Source organism: Pezoporus wallicus, unplaced genomic scaffold (assembly GCF_028554395.1).
Source record: "Pezoporus wallicus isolate ANWC-B61680 ecotype Strahan unplaced genomic scaffold, APGP_CSIRO_Pwel_v1 contig_7820, whole genome shotgun sequence".
Lineage (NCBI taxonomy): Eukaryota > Metazoa > Chordata > Aves > Psittaciformes > Psittacidae > Pezoporus > Pezoporus wallicus.
In genome coordinates, this window is record NW_026641900.1 from 697,697 (window position 1) to 717,937 (window position 20,241).

The following is a 20,241-nucleotide window of genomic DNA, read 5'->3' on the forward strand; positions in this document are numbered from 1 at the left end:
GTCCTCTGTTCTTACCTTACTACTTTTTCCTCTTTCCCACCAGCAATGACAGCAGTTCCCAATCTTGAAGTGGCAAGTTGTTAGCACTTGCACGCATGAAAAATAATCCAGTATCTGCTGGAATGTTAAACACACCAAAATAAAGCCCTAAAAGAACAAAATTTTCTCAATAAGCAGAGCCACGAGAGAATTCTAAGTACATACAATCTTGGTATTTTTAACTCCTAACGTTCAACTTAAGGTTTTCTTTAATAGGACCAGAGCTCACATCAGAAATCCAAGTTACAACATTTTGCTAAGGCTACTTTCCAGAAAACAAGCTTTTCTTCTAGTTTTTAAAGCAGTATTCTCTAGGGTGCCAATATATACCTGGAGGATTGCACAGCGCTACAAAGCACATCTCTCTGTCCATGACACTCAGGACACTGAAGACAGATAAGAGATCTAAGATCCGAAATACACTATAATCAGATTCAATTCATTATTAACATGAAGACAAATAAATCAAGAGTTCAAATGTGATTATGTAGTATCTTACTTGCTATCTTACTGGATAGGAGCTATACATTGAGCTGAAAAGTAATCTGGCCTAACTGGAGTCATAAATTTTTTTACTCTGTTTAGGAAATGAGCAAGCTAAGGAACTGCAGGGTTTCTGCTGTGGTTCACCTTGCTCTGTGAGGCAGCATGAGCTGTGAGTAACATGCCACCAATAAAAGCAAATGTGTCCTCACTAAGTGCCACAGTACATTTGTTTTGAGGGTAGCACAAAAGGAGAGAAACCTAGTTGTAACACCACTCCAGGTATCACATCCTGTGCTGCTACACATTTTGGAACATCTGTCTGGTTTTCTCCCTGAAATAGAGACACACTCTGAAAGTCTGTGTTAGGAAATACAAGCTATTTTTCGCATTCACTGTATCTTACGAAAGACCTAAACTTGATTAGCCTCATGCACTGGCATGCTGCTAAAGTATGGGTATAGATTTACTTATGCAATAACATGGTGGGAAGACAAACCACACCAAACAATTCTTTAACAAAGTCATCCAACCACCCTCACTCAGTGTGGTGAACTTGAATCAGTTCTTGAAGCCTAAGTTGTTTTTGAAGCCTAATTTTGTTATCATAACTGATGTGCCCCTTGATCAGAAAACATCAGAAGACCTGCATTCATTTGACCTACAGTCAAATGTACAGTTATTAACTCCTAAATTTTAATTCTCCACTGAAGTTGGAAATATGACACATTCATAGAATCACAGATTGGTCTGGGTTAGAAGGCACCTTAAAGCTCATATGGTTCCAATGCCAGTGCCATAGGCAGGGGCACGTTCCATTAGACCAGACTGCTAATTCAAGCATTATGGACAACATGTGCTGTATCTCACAACCAAGTAAAGAACCAAAAAGAGTTTGTGACAGGCCACCAGCTATGATAGTTGTGATAGCACACAGAGGTAGGGCCCCAAAAGACATTCTTATTAAAAGCAGAATATTGTCTTCTGTGAATTAGACATACCTTGACATTGGGGAATTGTGTCCCCACTCATTCAAAAAACTGCGGAAGAGCTCTTAACACTACCGAATACAACTAGAAATTAAGAGGTTTTACTGTCCATTTCAAGTGACCGGTTTTGAGAACTACAGCCAACATAACTGGCACGGGTACTGCTCCAGCATAGCAAAGTGAGAAGAACTTTTGAGACTACTGGGATCTGGGGTTCAAGCCACTTCTGAGACCTGTCAGCCATAGCATCACAATATCACCTACCTGTACAAACATGGACATCCCATTGCCTCTATAGAAGAGCTCTGAGCTGTACATCCTTGATGGTGCAGTAACATTTTGAATATTTTATTCTAATAATTAAGAGGAAAAAATTGCTGATACCAACTCTGGAAACATTTCAGTACTATTCACAATATTATTTAACTAAGACGATACACTCTGGCATTATATATTATCCGTATAAGCAAAATGCCCATTCCTTGACAATTCAAAGCTCTAGCAATGCTCCAAAGTGGCTAATAATGGCACTGATAATTTCCACAAAATGACCTGGAAAACCTATTTGCAATTCCAGTAACACTCTCCAACAAAGAGCATGTGGGAATGTGCTCCCTCATTTCAGGCATGTCAGCAGTTCTTTAAAAGACAGTCAATGTTTCCATTGAAATCCCTTATTTTTCAAGAGGTTGCAGAGTCACCCTCAGGGAGAAAGAACTGATATTAGCAGTTTCAGGTGTTTTCATGCAATCTGGTATCTCAAAAAACAGTTCATTTCTCTAAAGAAAGTTTCAGCCATTAGCTCATAATATGGATGTCTGCCTTCTGGAACTGGGAGGGGAGAAAGGGGCGCAAGACACTAAAATTATTTCTAAAAGAAGATACTTTGGAAAATAACCTCTAACACCTCACAATGTCTTTTTTTTTTTTCTTTTTTTTTTTCCAGCAAACAGTTCTAAAGACCTAGAGCTAATCTCCCTTTGGTGGCCAATGTTGACAAGCTATAAAGCGAGTCTTGGCATTTTGTGTAACCTGGAAAAAAGACCTGGAAAACCATTTTACAGCCTCATCCTGGATTTAACTAATACTCATCTGATATGTCAAGCACTTACATTAGTATTAACTTTAAGATTCTGAGAAAGTTAGTGAAACAGTTTGAGGACAGAAGTAACCTTTATGATGTGTAATCTGACTTTAATATAAAACTTCAGCCATCCAACTCCATCCCCAAGTTTCTGCATCAGAAAAACTCCATGGAGCACTCAATGAGTTTTGGGGATTCCCTAAAGCTCACAGTGCTGGTTTTCAGCAGTAGAGGAGGTTTTAAATTCGAGTGCTTGGCTCTGGTTTGTGCTATTGAACATCTTCATTTTAATTACCTCTTTATATGATTATTTTTGAAGCTAAAATTCTCCTCTGCCTGTCAACCTTGTTGTCCAAGGGCTTTGAACAACTGACTAGGAATTGATAATATACCTGGCAGCCATTAAATCCTCCTCGATTTTCAGGACTTGGAATGATGAGAGAGCATTCAAATGTTTTGATTCATTTCTCTATCCTTTTATTCTTTTTTTTTTCTCAAAGACTGCCAACAGCATACAGGAGCCATTAACATCTAACACAAATGCACACAAAGAATAAATAGTAGAAAGTAAATTTCATACATACTCTTCCATAATGTCGACAAAGCAGCACAGATATCTGTGCTCTATCTCATTAACCAACAAAGATCAGACAAAAGAAGTGAAGCCAGGAATAATGCACTAATCCAAACAACATGTGAAATTCAAAGCTATCCGCATTCTGGACAAAATGATCATTTCCTCATTAGACAAAAAATTAGGTATAAAAAGTTTATTCAGAAGTCAGCATTAGGTGGGAAAGCAGATACCTTAAGAAACAAGCTTTACTGACTATTCAATGGAAAGGTTTTGCCACAGCTAGAGAAAACAACAGCCAGCGGTTCACAATTACCAGAAACAAAGAACTGGGTGTATTTGCAGTGGTCACTTTAGATGGAAACACTTCTTATGATGGAGGAAATAACTGGTGTGAGAAAACAAAAGCAGTATAAGAAATCTTACAAACACCAGTAAGGAAAACAGCATCAGCCTTCCCCAGCACAGATCAAAAGTAGCAGCAACTACAGAAAAGTAAGACTAGTTTCTGCTCTGCCTATATTTACTAGCAGAAGTTGAGCAAGTGAATGAATCCTAGTGACAGACAATCATCTACTTATCTTAAGTCCATAGTTATGCAAGACAACTGCCAAGGAAATATAAGGAACAATATTTGGTCACATAAAAAGCTTTAAAATTATCTTTTTTTTAGTATTCTTTGCATTGTGCTATAATTCCCCTTTCTTGCACACAAAACCTATTCAGAATTTGTAACAACACGTTTAACTCTGATTTTCAGTTTGTTCCATATTTAGCATGCCACTTCTATGTGCTTCTCATCTTCTAGTATCCATCAGCAGTTTCATTTTCAGGACTTGATAAGAATAAGGAAAGGCTCCTTCATAGATTCCAAAAACTTTGGACATGGCCATGAGTATGTTGTTATACGCTGCATTGCATTTCACTGCTCCACTAACTGCAACAATAGCAATCTTTTGCTAATAATTTTGAGTGTCTTCTCGAATCATAAAACTGCTCTAAACCATTTTTTTCCATTAAAGTCACTGAAGTTGAGGGCTCTCCCTACCATGACTTGTTCATTTCATACTTTTTTTCTGTGATCTCATAGCAATTTCTGAGACAACCCATGAAACAAACTGGAATTAGTCAGACTTTCTTTGGCCTTTGAAGGAAACATTTTGCAAAACACCACCACAACCACTGGCATGGCGCAAACAGAAGAGATCGATCTCTCTACCTACTGTGGATAATACACATTATGATATACTTGAATCTGCAAATACAAGAACATAAGTAAGACTTCCTACATTCCCACATGTTATATTACATTTCACAGGAGAGGTATGTAAAAACTCCCGCTAAAGAGAAACTGCACTTCATTTGGTATTGACTTAATGAAGGAATTCTCACATTAATCTCTTAAGCTGTACTGCTCTTTAGAAAAACACTCTGTGGAAAAGAAAACCTCCATAAATCTCTTCAGCTCTCCCCAGAAAAATAGGCTTTTTGTAGCCCAGTGATTTTCTTTGCACCTTTTCTTGTGGAAACAATTAGCTTAGCAATTTTAAAGTATTAGGTGGGCCCAGCTGCAGGCTCCTGGTATCTTTCCTATTACATAGCAATGTTGAGACAGAAAGAAACAAGGATCTAGTCTCACAGTGCTACAATACATCAGTGGGAATTACAGAACTGAGCTACTAATAAGGTTATGTCCTGAAGGAGCTTTCACTTACCTTAGGCCATCACAGGTTTCCACATTTTTGAAGGATTCATTTCTAATTCAAGACTCTTCGTTAGCTCAAGGACGAAATATTGTCCTGCAACTGTCTTATAAAAATGCTTGAAACTGAACTCAAATTGTCCGAAGTACATTTACTACTTCAAAAGAGACCCGTTAATTGGTCCTTCAGTGATTTTCAAACAATAAGCCTAAAGTCAGACCTGTTATTCTTATGAGTGGTCTTATGGTCATGAGTGTAGTAACCAGACCTGGGACAAAAGTTCAGGTTCAAAACTGTGGCCATGGACAGCTGAAAAGTGCGTTGCCAACAACACTGATTCATTTGACTGATTGTTTTGAAAGCTCATTATGGGCATGAAATCCTATTCCAGACAGCACGTACATTTTTCCAAAATGATCTTTAGCTTAATTTATACATCTCCCTTTTGTTTAATCTCATGTAGAACTCAGTTACTATTAGCATTGATTTCTGTCCTATTATAATGCCTAACCGAAAAAGTTAATTGCTTGGCCATGTATTTGAAAATACTTTTGCTGTAATTGGCAAGAATATCAGTATCCAAATGATTACCAGTGTAGCAAACAATGATAATTACAATAACAGTAGTAAGGCCATCTGAATCTTCCTTGTGTATGTTGAAAATCTAGTGCAGTTATTAGTCCAATCTATAAATAAAATATGTCTGATCTAGAGCAAACAGAAATCTTTCACAGACATGTTTTGGAGATTATTTAAACATCCTTTAAAACAAGTTGAAGATATGCCTGTTCTCATTTGTGTAGGTAAAAGATAAGATTAAGAACAGTACAGAAATAGAAGACTCAGTTGATTTGGCAACAATTTCAATCCAAAAGTTCTTTACCATCTTACTGTTTGTACAAAGCCAAGTGTTTTAAGAATATTCCTTTCTGAAATCAAACAAATGAAACACTATCACAGAACTTCATCCTGTATTCTTTCACTTTGTGATGAGGTGCTTTACAGCTGGCATTTCACACAGTCGTGTATTCACGTAAATGATGATTCATGAAAAAATGAAGCACACAGCTAAATTTAAATGTGCCACTAGACCTTTAAAGAAAATTAGCTGTTTACTAACAGAGTTGTTTACACAGCCTTGTATAATTAAGCATCTTCGTGGGCTGGAATCTCATGTAGTAGTTCCTAAAATTATCCAGGCATATTAATTGAGTCCAGCAGTCTCTGATTAGAAGAGTAAAGCTGAATGATCCTCTTAAACAGCACCCACCACATCTACATGAACGCTGTCATGCAATGCTGTAGATAAAGTAACAAATACAACAAATAAAAAGTGCTAAGTAAAACTTGCAAGAAAAAATCTGCAGCTGTGCAAAGTCTGGGTGCAACTTTGGAGCACTGTTTGAGAATTTGTCTCAGAATGTCTTGTTTTACTGGAGTTTATATCTCAGCCTCACAGTCATTTATGTATAGCTGCCCATGTATTTAATCAAATGTAACAAGCCAGATGCTTCAAATTAAAGACAGTTAAAAAATCTATTCCAATACATAAATATAAATGCTGAAACTGTTCTTGGTCTTAGATGCGAGGAGTATTAAACTGTGAAAGCTTATTTACTTTTCTAAATATACAAGATGAGAACTTTGAAATCTAATCTTTAAGTCATCTAAATATTTGCATGATAGCAAAATATAAAAACTTCAACTAAAAACAGTGGCAGCACAGTAGCGAGCGCAAATGCTAAACCTTTGGTTCATTTGCTCTCATGAATAGCTCCTCAGAATTATTTGTATTTAAACAATAAATGTAAATATGAGGCCATGTTCTTGGTCGCTTTCTCAAGAAAAGACAATGATTATTCTGAATTAGCATAAAAGTCAGGCAAATATTTCCCTTCAACATTTAGGAGTTCTTTTTTGTTCAAATGGGTCATTTACAGGATAGATTTACAGGATCCTTGGTGGAAAATCCTGCCAGGAAAATCCAGTCTTACAAGTTGTGAGAATTCCAACAGCTGCATGACATGACAATTGACATATCTGACTCCCAGCACTGTAAAATCCAGAATGAGTAAGCAAACTGCAAAGTGGCACCACTCTTCCACCAAAAAAAGAAAAAAAAAAACAAAAAAAAACCCAGTAAAACCCCCACAAAACAACAAAAAAAAACACCTCAGTCATTTTCCAGCCCAATAATTCTTTTATTCATACTAAGTTTTTGTCTACTTTTCCATTAACTTAGTGGAGTTACTCATGATTTACCAGCATAAAACTCTTTACTCATAAAAGAGCAACCAGATCCTTTCTGCCTAAAATATTCAGTAGGAATATTTGTATTCATTAGAAAAATGCGTCTTAGGAAATTTTCTTTCATAGTAAGTAGCATGCAGCAGTAGCACATCAGGAACACAGAATACTTAAAGGGCTATATCCTGATCAATACATAAGTCATTATTTCATCCTAGAGCTCATCACCTGCACAGTTTAATTGTTCAGAGCAAGGTTGTTCACCATATCCCTTAGAGATGTCTCTAGAAAGCCAGCAGGTGCAAGAACTTCCTTACACTTATTTGCTACGAACCCCATTTTCAACTCATTTAATCAGAAATATTCAAGGGAGAACTTGGGAAGTGGAGTTCTGCAAATCTCCATTAGTTGTTATCATCTAGAACATATGAAAAGTTATCCTTGCAGTCACACCACTCAAGCAGACTGCAGCTCTAGGAAGAAATTCATAACTTGTAAGGAAGAAAATGGAACATGTAGGGAACAGCATAACAAAGAGAAAGGAAGTGCATAGGACCCACATGAAAGAGCCGACAATCACTGCATTTGTGATCATGTTGTATCTGCACTAGTATTGTAGCTGTGAGCTCATGGAAGAAGCAATGCTGTAACAAGAGACTTGAAAGTGGACTTCAAATTGTATTCAATCTCTCCACCGTGCTTCTGCAGCCCATGATGAAATCTGTGCTCATTGTCCACACTGTAACCAAAGCACTAAGATCAAAGTTTGCAGGGATAGATTTAACATGCTAACACTACTCCTCCAAATGCAGCGCACACAAACTCTGTGCCCTGTGGGGGTAAGCAGGAAGAATTTTCCATTCACTGGGACAGAGAACGCTCAAGGGAGTACCTTTGTACCCACTCAAAGCAAAAGCTGTTGGCAAGAAGCTACTCCTATAACTGCAGTAATATCATCAACTTTCAAACAGCATGAACCTGATCCCACTCTTTACCATGGAATCACAACATACTTGGATTGGAAAAAAACAAGTAAGAAAAAAACAGTCAAGGCAAACCATTTCAGCAATAAAAAGAAAGTGTCATACAGCCATGAATTCCCCTTCCAAAGAGACTCTGACCTGGCCCAGAACCATTCATTCTCTCCTTGCACAGACTTGCAATGTGCAAACTAGATGCTACTTTCTGCTGCCCTAAATAATTATTCCAAACAAAGCCAAAAGCCTCATTGACATGCTTAGCAGCTGCTTGGAAAGTCTCAATCTAATACTCCGCATGAGGTAACTCACAAGTCTGTGGCAGGATGCTACCCTACAGCATACTTCCCCATAGCACAGCACAGTCTTCCAGGTCTGTCCCTCATTTCCCTCACAGTTATTTGCCTAGCTCATACAACATATTTGAAGGCATATTTTCATGTCCATGTCTACTCATTAAAGCTAAAAAGCTCTCAGCATGACCAAAGAACATTCTAGTGTACAATGCAGTGACTGGCTGTCACGTCCATACAGTACACACTACATCTCACTAACAAGAGATTAGCAAGCTCAGACACTTATGAGCAGCAAGAGTTTCATGCAAATTCACTGTTGAACTTTTGAGTTTTGGTAAATTCTACAGCCAGGGTTCAATGCCATACTATCACAAGTAGGTTGCTAGCAGTACTGCAGTTAGCTAGCTCAAGACTAACTGAACATTAGCTATGCAAGCAGCAGCCACAGCAGTAATAGACAAGCTCATAGGAAGCTCACAGTCTGTAACAGAATTTAGGTCCCCTCAAAGTCTTGAGGCTTCCTCCTCGCTCATAATTGCCCTATATTCCAACCTTCTCAACAGCACTTCTCCTCAGCAGATTTATCCACACAAGCAATTTAACTGGAAGCAAGGGTGTCCACGTTCCTTCCTCCAACACTACATTCTACTGTGAACAGAATTCAACCTGTACAAAATCCTGTTGCTAAGGTTTGGTCTGGCACCAGATGGAGCAAGTACATAACAGCACTTCACACTCCATTTCAACGGGTGGTATTCTTGAGTATTCAGCTGAAGGTCTCATATGACCTACAGGATACTTTGGAATATTCTAACTTGATCAGCTCATGTTATCAAATTCATTTCCATCTTCCTCTGTGCATGCACTCTTTTACTAGAGATGTTTCTCCTCAAGTTTCCTACACAAGGTTACCAGCCATTGTGCCCATGTACATACCCGTCTACAGCTGAAAAGATCCTGTTTTTTCTCATCAGTCTTGAACTATTTGGTAGTGTAACCACAACCTACTTTTATCTATTTAAACTTCTGTCATTAAACTTTTATGACAAAGCCGAGGCATGACATACCAGTTCAGCTGACACAGTCCAATGCAAAATATTAGCAGAAAACTCTCTCAAGTCAGTATAATTAAACTACCTCTATAGCTAGAGATATGAATAGCAAAGCCATCTTCAAAAAGAAAACAAAACTCTTAACTTACAAGCAAAATCTATCTCAAACCCCCCCAGGAAATGAATGATGACACATCAAGAAAATAATTTTTACTCAACTTTGACCCTTTTTTCACTTACTGACTGGACATAGTTAAATTAAATGCAAACTCATACAAAGATACATAAGACACAACAAATACTCTTTAAGGGTTCACTGTAATCACCATGGTCTTGCTGCAGTCTCTGGTGCCCGAACCAGAATTCAGGCCAAAAATATCATGTACAGAAAAACACTGCAACACTGTGATTTCATGCCTAGTGTTACCTTATGGCTTAAGTAGCTCCCTTGGCTCTTACACACTGCTCTTAGTAATTAGAATTTCCAGACAGCTCAGTGGCAGATATTCTAGTTACTCTCCACACTGTAGCACTAACTGGCAGATGGCAGTCAATTCTTACCATGAATGAATTAGATTCATTGGTATAACACATGGCTGTAAACTTAATGACTTTGGGGTGGTTTTTTTAAAGCTTTCAAAGTTTTCATTCTGCCTTTTACAGCCACAAAGTAACAACAGCCAGCTATGTGATGTAAGTCTCTATTTTTATCACAGGCTAAGACCTACAGTAGAATATGCAGGTGCCCATGCTGCTGCTTCTGGGTCACATGAATACATTTCTACACTTTTCCTCTTGTGCTTGTCTTTTCAGCAATGAGGTTATTTCAAAACAGCAGAACACCACCTACTGAAGAACAAAGATGAGCTTCATCTGAAGGAAGATGAAGATTGCCTGCCATATGTTCTGGATTTATTGGTCTAGTTGCCCAAAGTTGGAATTTTATCAGGATTTTATCATACATCAAAGAGACAATATCCTTTTCCATTACCAGAAGGGTAATTCATACAGCCAGATGACAAGGACTGAACTCCACGTATGTCAACTTTGACAGCTTCCCTCCTTCTCATGACCTTAAGCCCATAAGGACTGGAAGTAATTAGCACTCTAGAACAGAGCTCTAGGCCTTCAGGGGATTTTTCAGGTCGTCTGTGCAAGCAGATACTCATTTTGGAGTTTCAAGTTACACTGTGGCATTACTATACTGTTGCATTAGATAGCCTTCTTCCTTGCCCACTATTAAAAACTTACTATTATTAATTCTACTATTGCAATTATCTATATATTTCAACTCTCTGCCTGTCTGTGCAACAGTCAGCCGGGCAAACAAGCAGCTGAATATATTTTAAACACAATTAACTGTTTTTTGCAGATGTATAAGGAGTTTCTGACTACCACTGGTTGCAAGCTCTTAACTTCAACAGCAATCTATAATGAACACATCTGATTTACAAACCACATTCAAATACATTTAAAAATAGGTACTAAAGGACAAAATCAGACAATGAGGAGGGAAAACGGAGGGAAGGTAAAAGTTAGTAAACAAAATGGGAAATAGCTGCAGTCAAAGCTTAAGAACTTACCAGGCACTTTATTAAACTGCAATGTACTACTTCACAATGCTGCTTTTAAAAGATGTTAACACTATATCACAGTTCCCGGCAGCATGAAGTCTTTCCAGAATACGTGTCACCGCTGTATGCAGTGTATTTTATAGCTGGTATAATTTCATTTGATTATATCCAATAATATTTTTCTGAAATTCTAGTAAGTCTCCCCGCAAAAGATAAGTAATGACTGTGCTTTAATCACCTGGCACAAAGTCTAACAACCATCCTGCAGCGAAAAGCAGCCTTTATTGCACAAAAATATCCTCAGCTTCATTTTGCCTCTTCTGTGGAAGAGGTTGGAAATAAAACCTGTGAGAATCCCATTCAAGTGTTATGCAGCACAAAACCTTTCAACTGTGAAGTTATTTAATTCCAAGACTGTTCTCTAGAGTTTAACTGTTCTTGATAGAAGCTGAATATACTCGGAATCCTACACATCATACTTTTATCACAAGAAAAATTGGAAATTATGTTAATAAAGCCTGACATATGTAATTTATTTCCTATGTCCACAAGCACTCTGAAAATATGAGCTGTACACCTCTAAATAAAACAAAGTAATTTTCCTTTTCTTACCAGGCTTGGATTTCTGCTTTGTGATCTGTCCATGATGGGGAAACATTGCTGTGGAGCACAGTACAACTGTTCTTTCCTCTAAATCAGACTCTGGGATCGTAGCACAACCACCTAGTTGAAAATGGAAGAACCTTAATGTGGTGTTTATGTAACAAAACAACTCCACTGGTGCATAATTAAGGAAAAGAGGTGATAAATTAGCTGACAGGAACACATAAAACTGAAACAGTCTTTATCCTCATTTCACAGAAACGTTTGTTGAAGATAACTACTACCATTGTTTAGAACGCCGATTATGCCTTTAATGACTACTTCTTATCCTGGTTTGAAAAAAGTATGAATGTATTAAGACCACAGAACATGTAAAAGTGGTTCCACATAAAACATGGAAATAATTTGATTTGTGTTAAAGATCAGATTACTGGGAGCTAGTTTTGTAATAAAATTAAGTAAGTGTGAATGAAATAACTGTACAAAGTCAACAAACCTCATGAAGATTGTTAGCTTGCCACAGAGAGTGACATGAGGACATTTTCCGGATGCGCTATGGCTATTAAATATAGTATTTTTATTATTCAGTGTTAGAGATATGGAAATAAGGGGACACCTTCACAGTCCAGAAACACACTTGAGTAAGGCAACACCTCAGTCAAGTGATTTAAGGATACATGGCATAACAGATTCTTTGTATTTGCACTATTCCTTTCTGATCAGATTAGAGAACACAATGCCTTACAGCTTTCAAACATGTCTAAATGCCTGTGTTTAAAATATGAAGAAAGGAATAATCTAGTGGCAGTATCACCTGAAGACAAGCTGCAGCAGCTCGCAGTACAATAGGTTGAGGGAAACGCATTTTCAAATGGTTGGCTATGATCAGGATTTTGGAGGATGTGCCACTATCCCACAACAGAAACGTGACCTTACAGTAAGTGCATTGCCAACAATACAGCACACAACTGAGCTGCATCTCTTTTCCATAGCCCTTCCAGGATCATCACTAGCAAGCAAACAAATCCATGTACTTACCGATTATGTTCTGAAAGCATGTGTTTATAAACAGCACATCAAGTCCCAGTGGAGCACAAAGGCTCTTCACCTTTATGTCAAGAGTTGTTCTACTCCAGGCCCCGTAACCAGTATATAGTCTGTAGCCATACAGGCTACTCTCTCCTTTCAAGCTAAACAAGTGAAATAGTTGAAAATAAGGTTGCATTCCAATGCAGGAGAGCTACAGTTTCCCCAACACTTCCAGGAGCACTGGCAAATCAATGTGCCATATCCTGCAGCAATGTACAATGCTGTCTAGCTAGGGTAAAGCATGGCAGCTCCAGTGAATCCTGTCAAAACATTTGTTCCTGGAAATAGGCAATGCTGGGCCACCTAATCTAGCTCATGCTTGCCTCAAAAAGGTGGACCAGATGATCCTTGAGGTCCCTTCCAACCTGGTATTCTATCGTTCTATGACTCCTACCAGATGGAGAACTGATACAGCGTCTTTTGTTCCTAGCAAAGAGGAAAAACACAAGCTACTATATTCCAGATACACCCTGACATAAAGGGTAAGATGCATCATGGAGTTTATGTTTGATTTAGAGCAAGCAGTTTTTTTCAGTTACAAAAGAAGGTTAGGAGTGAACGTGTCAGCAATGTGCACTTATGACCCATGACAGCTTCAGATATTTAGGATACTTGCCATGAGACTGAAGGAGGAAATGGGAAATCAGAAAAAGTCTTCATGTTAAAATACTGTAACACTGGGGCAATGTCTGACATGGCATTAAAGATAAATGTACCTACACCCTAAATGAAAATAAATATCAGTAAGCTAATATGTCTGTTCCCATTTGAAAATAGTGACTAAAATGTAAGCTATGAGATCTGATGAAATGGAAATCACTGCTTTAAAGGTCAAGTTAAATATTTTTCATTCATATTCTTCAAATAAAATCTACTCTATTGAACAGTAATCTGTAAATACAGGATACAAAATTAAGGTTTCCTGCACAAAATAACTACTAAGAATAGCATCAGATTTTAAAAGGTTTTAGAATATTTTCTAACAGCATGAGCGAAAACTCACCAATTATCACCTACTGAACTTCCACACGGAAATCAAAGACCTTTTGCAATGTTCACTCTAAAAACCTGGAATTCAGTAACACATAGCCTTGAGAATTGATGGGTTTTGATGCCAAAATATGTCATTAGTCATCAACGCTGAGAGTAACTGAGTAAGAATCGGAAAAGGTCTATTTGCCCCTAGGTACAACACGCTACTTGCTGAAAGGAAGCAAGACTTCCTGCTCTTGATTTTGATGCAAGAGATTTGTTCAGATTTACTTGTCACCTGACACTATCAGAAGTTAGTAAAATAAAAATTCACTTCTTCCATAACTTTATTTTCTTGACAGAGAGTAGTGAGGACTGAAATGTTACCAGTGAGAGACTATCTTACACCAAATGAAAACAAAGACGGAATACATACAGCAGTAGTATCAGCATCAATATTAAGAGTAGTAATTATTTATTCTGCAAAGACACTAACAAACTGTTAGTTTGTTTGCTGCTCTCTACAAACTGTTTAAATACTATAGTTTTATAAAGGCATTCCATGGGCTGAGAGCACTGCTCTCAGTGGGGCAGGATTTCACCAGAACTCTTGCGCTAATAATTATTTAAATTAATCACCAGACAAGAAAGGAATAGAGTACTGATATTTTTACTCTTCTGAGACAATGAAGATCAAGGTCTTTGTTCCCCTGCATTCCTATCTTACTCTTGTAATATTTGTATTACAGGCTGAGAGTTGGGCTTCTTCAGTCTGGAGAAGAGGAGGCTCCAGGGAGACTTTAGAGCAGATCCAGTGCCTAAAGGGGACCTACAAGAAACCTGGAGAGGGGCTTTGGACAAGAGCCAGTAGGGACAGGACAAGGGGAATGGCTTTAACCTGACAGAGGGAAGACTGAGGTTGGATAGTAGGAAGAAGTTCTTCCCTGTGAGGGTGCTGAGGCGCTGGCACAGTTTTCCCAGAGAAGCTGCGGCTGCCCCATCCCTGGCAGTGGTCAAGGCCAGGTTGGAAAGGGCTTGGAGTAACCGGCTCTAATGGAAGGTGTCTCTGCCCATGGCAGGGGGTTGGAACTTTATGAGCTTTAAGGTCCCTTCCAACCCAAACTTGTCTGTGATTCTGTGACAGTTTCTTGCTCCAATAGGCACAGGTATCTGTCTTTATGTTGAATGAATACCCCTGACAACATGCTATGATTCAGGGCAGGAAGAAAAGATTGGAGACCACACTAAATCAATTGTCACACTGAAAGAACTGAAATGTTCAAAGTATTGTAAACTTTCACTAGACTAAAAAAGAAACTGGATAAGGCACAAGCATACACCACTGAATATAATATCTAATGCACAGTAAACCAGGATTATGCGATTCAAAAACATTTAACAACTGTGAAGGACAGCTATCTGGAAAGAGAAGAAAAAGAACTTATCCTGCTAGGACTCTAAACTGCAGGGATCCTACTGAGGGTATCTACTCTGAATCTCTGTCATAGACTAACAGAACTTTAAGTTAAAAAAAAAATAATAAAATAAAATCAAAACCTTCCTAAATTCTTGCGTATCTCTAGAAATTTCAGAATGTACCCACTGATACTTTCTGATACTTTGAATGTCCATTTTAGCAAGCATTTAAGATTTTTATGCACCTGGAATCCTAAAAGAAATCACAGCAGCAGAATAATTCATGTTCATTCATAAATGAATGGTACAAATCAGAAAAAGTGAAATATTTAAGGGAAAAGAGAGGCAGGAATAGTAGTACATAAATCTACACACGGGAAATGGTCCAAGTTGAGAAGTTCTCCAGATGTCAAGTCTGTAAACAGTGCTTCATAAAATGAATTTCCCCATTAATTGTTGGCAGGAATAACATCTAGAATATGTTATTACATTTGACCCACTCTTTCCCCCTCTTCTGTGTAGCTGAATTCTTGTCTGACATCACAGATCTTTTATCAGTTGTGATAAATCCAAGAAAGCAAGCTTTGGTCAGCAAATGTGTTTGATAGGGTACAACATGCATGAAATTACACTCAAGCTAATTGTGAACTCCGTTCACCAAAGGAAATGAGACTTCTCTTGTTTATTTTCACTACATCTGTTTTTGTAACACATTTGGTTCTTGAGTTGGAAAAAGACACCCACACCCAAAGGAAACATAAACATATAATACATATTGAACAAAAATTAAGTACTGACAGTTTTCCTACAGGTTCCTATCACCATGTTTTTACACGTTTTAGCATGGCTCCAAAAGCTGAAAAACAGGAAAACAAAAGTAGTATACATCTGAAAAATGAAAAGGCACTTTGAGGGAAAGACTTTTTTGGGTTTCCCCTTTCTCTTCCACTCAATCACAATCTGTACTATGCATAAAGTTTCCATTTTCCTCTGAAATTAACATTTACAAGAATCTACAGAAAGAAGGAAGAAAAGCAGCTTCCTGAGCAGTCTTTGGCAGCAAGAAAATAGTATAAATGTGAGCAGGAAGTCCTCTAAACAGCAGGTTTTGTCATCTATGTATACCATCATAGAATGGAGACCATTATACAATGTATATATTTGTCATCATTGTATACCACTATATAAAGGGCATAATCTAAACAGCAAAAAATTATTTCAGATATTCCAAAGCTATATGCAAACCCATGTTCTGTTGGGTTTTCTTTGGTGTCCACTATTTTCTGAGAAGTGTATACAAAAAATGCTGTTGAAGGCATTAGAGAATATTCTCTCTAAAACAGAGTTAATCAATTACTGCTACTGGTTCTGCCAGCTACATGTATTGAAGTCCTGTAAATCTTGTTTAGTACCTGCCCATCAGAAAGTACATTGCCTGAAGTAAATGCTGCATGCAGGCTTTGTAGATAGATAGTGCTACTGCTTCTTTCTAGAAGGAGGAAAAAAATCTATAGAAGAAAACAACACATATTTGAGTGTATGGTGAGGTCCAGGGAACATTTATTCACATACTCGGTCTGGGATAGAGTGTCATTTGAATAGACACATTCCAGGAATACAAGTGTATTTCCACTGTAGAGTATAAGGAGAAAGAAGAACTAGAGAAAAGCAAAGAAGGGATTTTTTTTTTCCTACATGGGTGTCTGATAATGACAGTAGAAAACACTCCAGGTTCAGTTCACATGTTCACTAGCAAAATATAGTCACTAACTAATCAGTTACAGATCTCAGAACATAGCACTGAAGTCTAATAGTGAGGCTACAATTGTGCAGTCACAAAATTCCACTGTTTCATGCCTGATCTGACATAACCAAATTCAATAAAATGATAGAAAATATGTCTGTTACATTCCATTAGGATAATAAATTTATGAAAAATCATACCAACTGCATATGCAGTCCAATGTCACTGTAGATCACCAAAAAATATTTTCAATGGGAGTACACAAAGGCATACCAGACTCTTGATCTGCTTTACTCTAATGTTTCTCAGCAGATCTTCCAGTTCATAAATTCTACCACTTACCCTACTTTAAGTTGCCACTATTTGCACTGAGAGCTATGCAGAGATAATTTGCAACAATTGTGTGGCTTCTGTTTGAGCTTGTAGCCTGTTCAAACATTTTGAACATGCCTGAATTCATCAAACCTTGACTTTAAAAGTTCAGGGGACTTTGGCAATATAACCTCTTTATGGGAGCAACTATGCTGTTTAAGCTATCAAATTGTCTTAGCCATTCTTAGCTACAGGTTGGGCAGAGAAGAGATTCAGAGCAGACCTGTGGAGAAGGACTTGGGGGTGCTGGTCGACGAGAAAATGAACATGAGCCAGCAGTGAGTGCTTGCAGCCCAGAAAGCCAACCATATCCTGGGCTGCATTAAAAGGAGCGTGAGCAGCAGGTCGAAGGAGGTGATCCTGCCCCTCTGCTCTGCTCTTGTGAGACCTCACCTGGAGTATTGTGTGCAGTTCTGGTGTCCTCAACATAAAAAGGACATGGAACTGTTGGAACAAGTCCAGAGGAGGGCCACGAGGATGATCAGGGGACTGGAGCACCTCCTGTATGAAGACGGGCTGAGAAAGTTGGGGCTGTTCAGCCTGGAGAAGAGAAGGCTGCGCAGAGACCACATAGCAGCCTTCCAGTATCTGAAGGGGGCCTATAGGGATGCTGGGGAGGGACTCCTCATTAGAGACTGTAGTGACAGGACAAGGGGTAACAGGTTAAAACTTAAAACAGGGGAAGTTTAGATTGGATATAAGAAGGAAATTCTTTCCTGTTAGGGTGGTGAGGCACTGGAATGGGTTGCCCAGGGAGGTTGTGAATGCTCCATCCCTGGCAGTGTTCAAGGCCAGGCTGGACGAGGCCTTGGGTGATATGATTTAGCGTAGGGTGTCCCTGCCCACAGCAGGGGGTTGGAACTAGATGATCTTAAGGTCCTTTCCAACCCTAACGATTCTATGATTCCATGATTCTTCCAGGATGAGATTCGGGGCATGTGGTATGCAAGTCATACAAACAGCATTGGGAAACACACTGCTAAGAACAGATCTAACAGCTGTTCTCATTACAGAAATGTTATTAGACACTCAGCCAAGGACACAAAAATCAATATTCAGTAGTACCCTTACTAACGCAGGACTAAGAACGCAGTAACACTAAACTATATGGTGCCATTCGGTATTTACCAGAAGTCAACTCTTACTCCCTATGAACGAAGGATGAATGACAGATGTGCTTCAACCACATAAGTGTACCGTTCCACCCAACATCCTATTCACCTGATGAGGACATACTAGCTGAAAAGCATGCTCTGTGTTCTGGTATGTGCTGGGAGAGTTAATTGTTATTGAGCTTTGTAGTGCTTGGAGGACTTCCATCTGCCTTTATGTAACAGTATAACAAAATCCGCTTGTAACAAGAGTTTTTCAAGGGGACTATCAGCTGTTGACAAACACTATAAACATAAAAATGATTGCATTTTTCAGAACATGCTGACACACACCTACACCCAGTGATTTTTGGCAACTGGGTCTCACATTTTCTTCCCCATATTCAGTGTACAAGTTCATTTAGAATGACCAGAAAAGGTTTTCTTTCAAAATGCTTAAATACAGAAGTCACAGAAGTTATAGGATATAGTGTCATCAACATTTTTTCAGAACAGCATTCTTGATTCAAGTAACAAGTTCAATTCCATGCTTGCCTTCTGGGCAGCAAGAAGAATATGCAAGGGTTTTGTCATAACTAGTTTTGGTTTACACATACAAATTCAGTTTGTGCGCACAAATATACATACATGTGTATTAGGATGTATATATAAAACAGATAGAGAATTTTATGCTAAATATTTTGTTTTCTGTAAGACATTCTCCCAGCTCTGTAGAGACCGTATCTCTTGTATTGTTTCAATAACACATTGCACTAATGAGACTTAAGAGTAAAAGACACTTAAGAGTCATTTACTAGTTTACATCAAAAACTTGAAGAGGTAATACTCCCTTTGATAAACACAAGGGATTTCTACTGTCAGTTCTGGTTTCTATCGGCCAACACACCCCAAGAGAACACCTGAAAGCCGATGTTGAGAGCAGCTGGGATCTCCAGAGAATGCTTTAAAAAAATATTCATAATATTGTCTTTATGTAGTCTCTGACCTTTCTTCAGTGTACACTGAAAAGGAGACAGACTGAAACTAATGGTTGTAACCTTGATACCAAACCCTCCTGGTATTCATCATTCTGAGAAGTTTAAAGAATTGTTTCGCACTTATTCTCCTGTGTTTAAGACACCATTTAAAACACTTATATTTCTTGGAGCATATATAGGAAGCCTTCTTGAAGGGGAAGATGCAAGAAAGCAGACACGTACATAGACACTATATATTTGTATATATATGTACACACACAAATTCTGGAGTTACTAGTAAGGAAAGAGCAAGTCCTCATTCCCTGCAGCCTGAAGTTGAACACATAGTAAGTGCTTAGGGCAAGGTTTGCAGTTTTGTAACCAGTGAGTTACGAAAGTGTCTGTCGTACAACCATACTGCAAGACTTTCGAGGTGAGTTTTCTTTGACTGGTTGAGGAACAGATAACTATTTCCCTTCAAGGATACTGAAGCATACAGACTTAAGCAAAACACTGTTTTCAACAACAAGAGGAAGCTCAGTAATACAAGACAGCGAACATTTTTGTTCCAGCTGTGAACATGAAATAAAAGCTAATAAGGCAATTTGCTGCATGAGAACTTGTTAACACAAGGTCTTTTGTATGTTTTGGGACAGCCTTGATGAAACAGTAGTCAGGTAGAAACAGTTAATAAGGAGCTTATTCCTAATCCGGACCGGAAACTGAGTGATATCAAGAAAAACCATTTGCAAGGTACACTAATGCATGATTTTGGGCAAGAGAATAAAATACAGAAATAAAAACTACTGACATCAGATGCAGTATCGAATATACTGTGGATAACAACATAGTGGACTAGTAACTGGGATTCAAATGTAGGTACTGAAGGATATATGGTGCTCAGAAAGGTAAAATTAAATTGGTAGAGTAATACTTTATACATTTTTGTGACAGGCTAC

At 38.2% G+C, this 20,241-nt stretch overlaps 1 protein-coding gene across 7 annotated transcripts in view; it reads right to left on the reverse strand.

The window, feature by feature from the left end:
• The window catches only part of BBS9 (Bardet-Biedl syndrome 9), a 259,496-nt gene that overhangs the window by 93,017 nt on the left and 146,238 nt on the right, over nt 1-20,241 (reverse strand). For 4 of the 7 annotated variants that reach the window (XM_057425767.1, XM_057425764.1, XM_057425762.1 and 1 more), the window contains 2 exons: nt 11,631-11,741; nt 16-147 (listed from right to left, as the gene is read on the reverse strand). The exons of 1 other annotated variant lie outside the window; for it this stretch is intronic. In XM_057425767.1, the coding sequence (XP_057281750.1) occupies nt 20-147; nt 11,631-11,741 (239 nt within the window). In that variant the 3' untranslated portion in view covers nt 16-19. The remainder of the gene's footprint in view (nt 1-15; nt 148-11,630; nt 11,742-20,241) is intronic. 2 more of the 7 variants (XM_057425766.1, XM_057425768.1) reach the window with 1 other exon arrangement.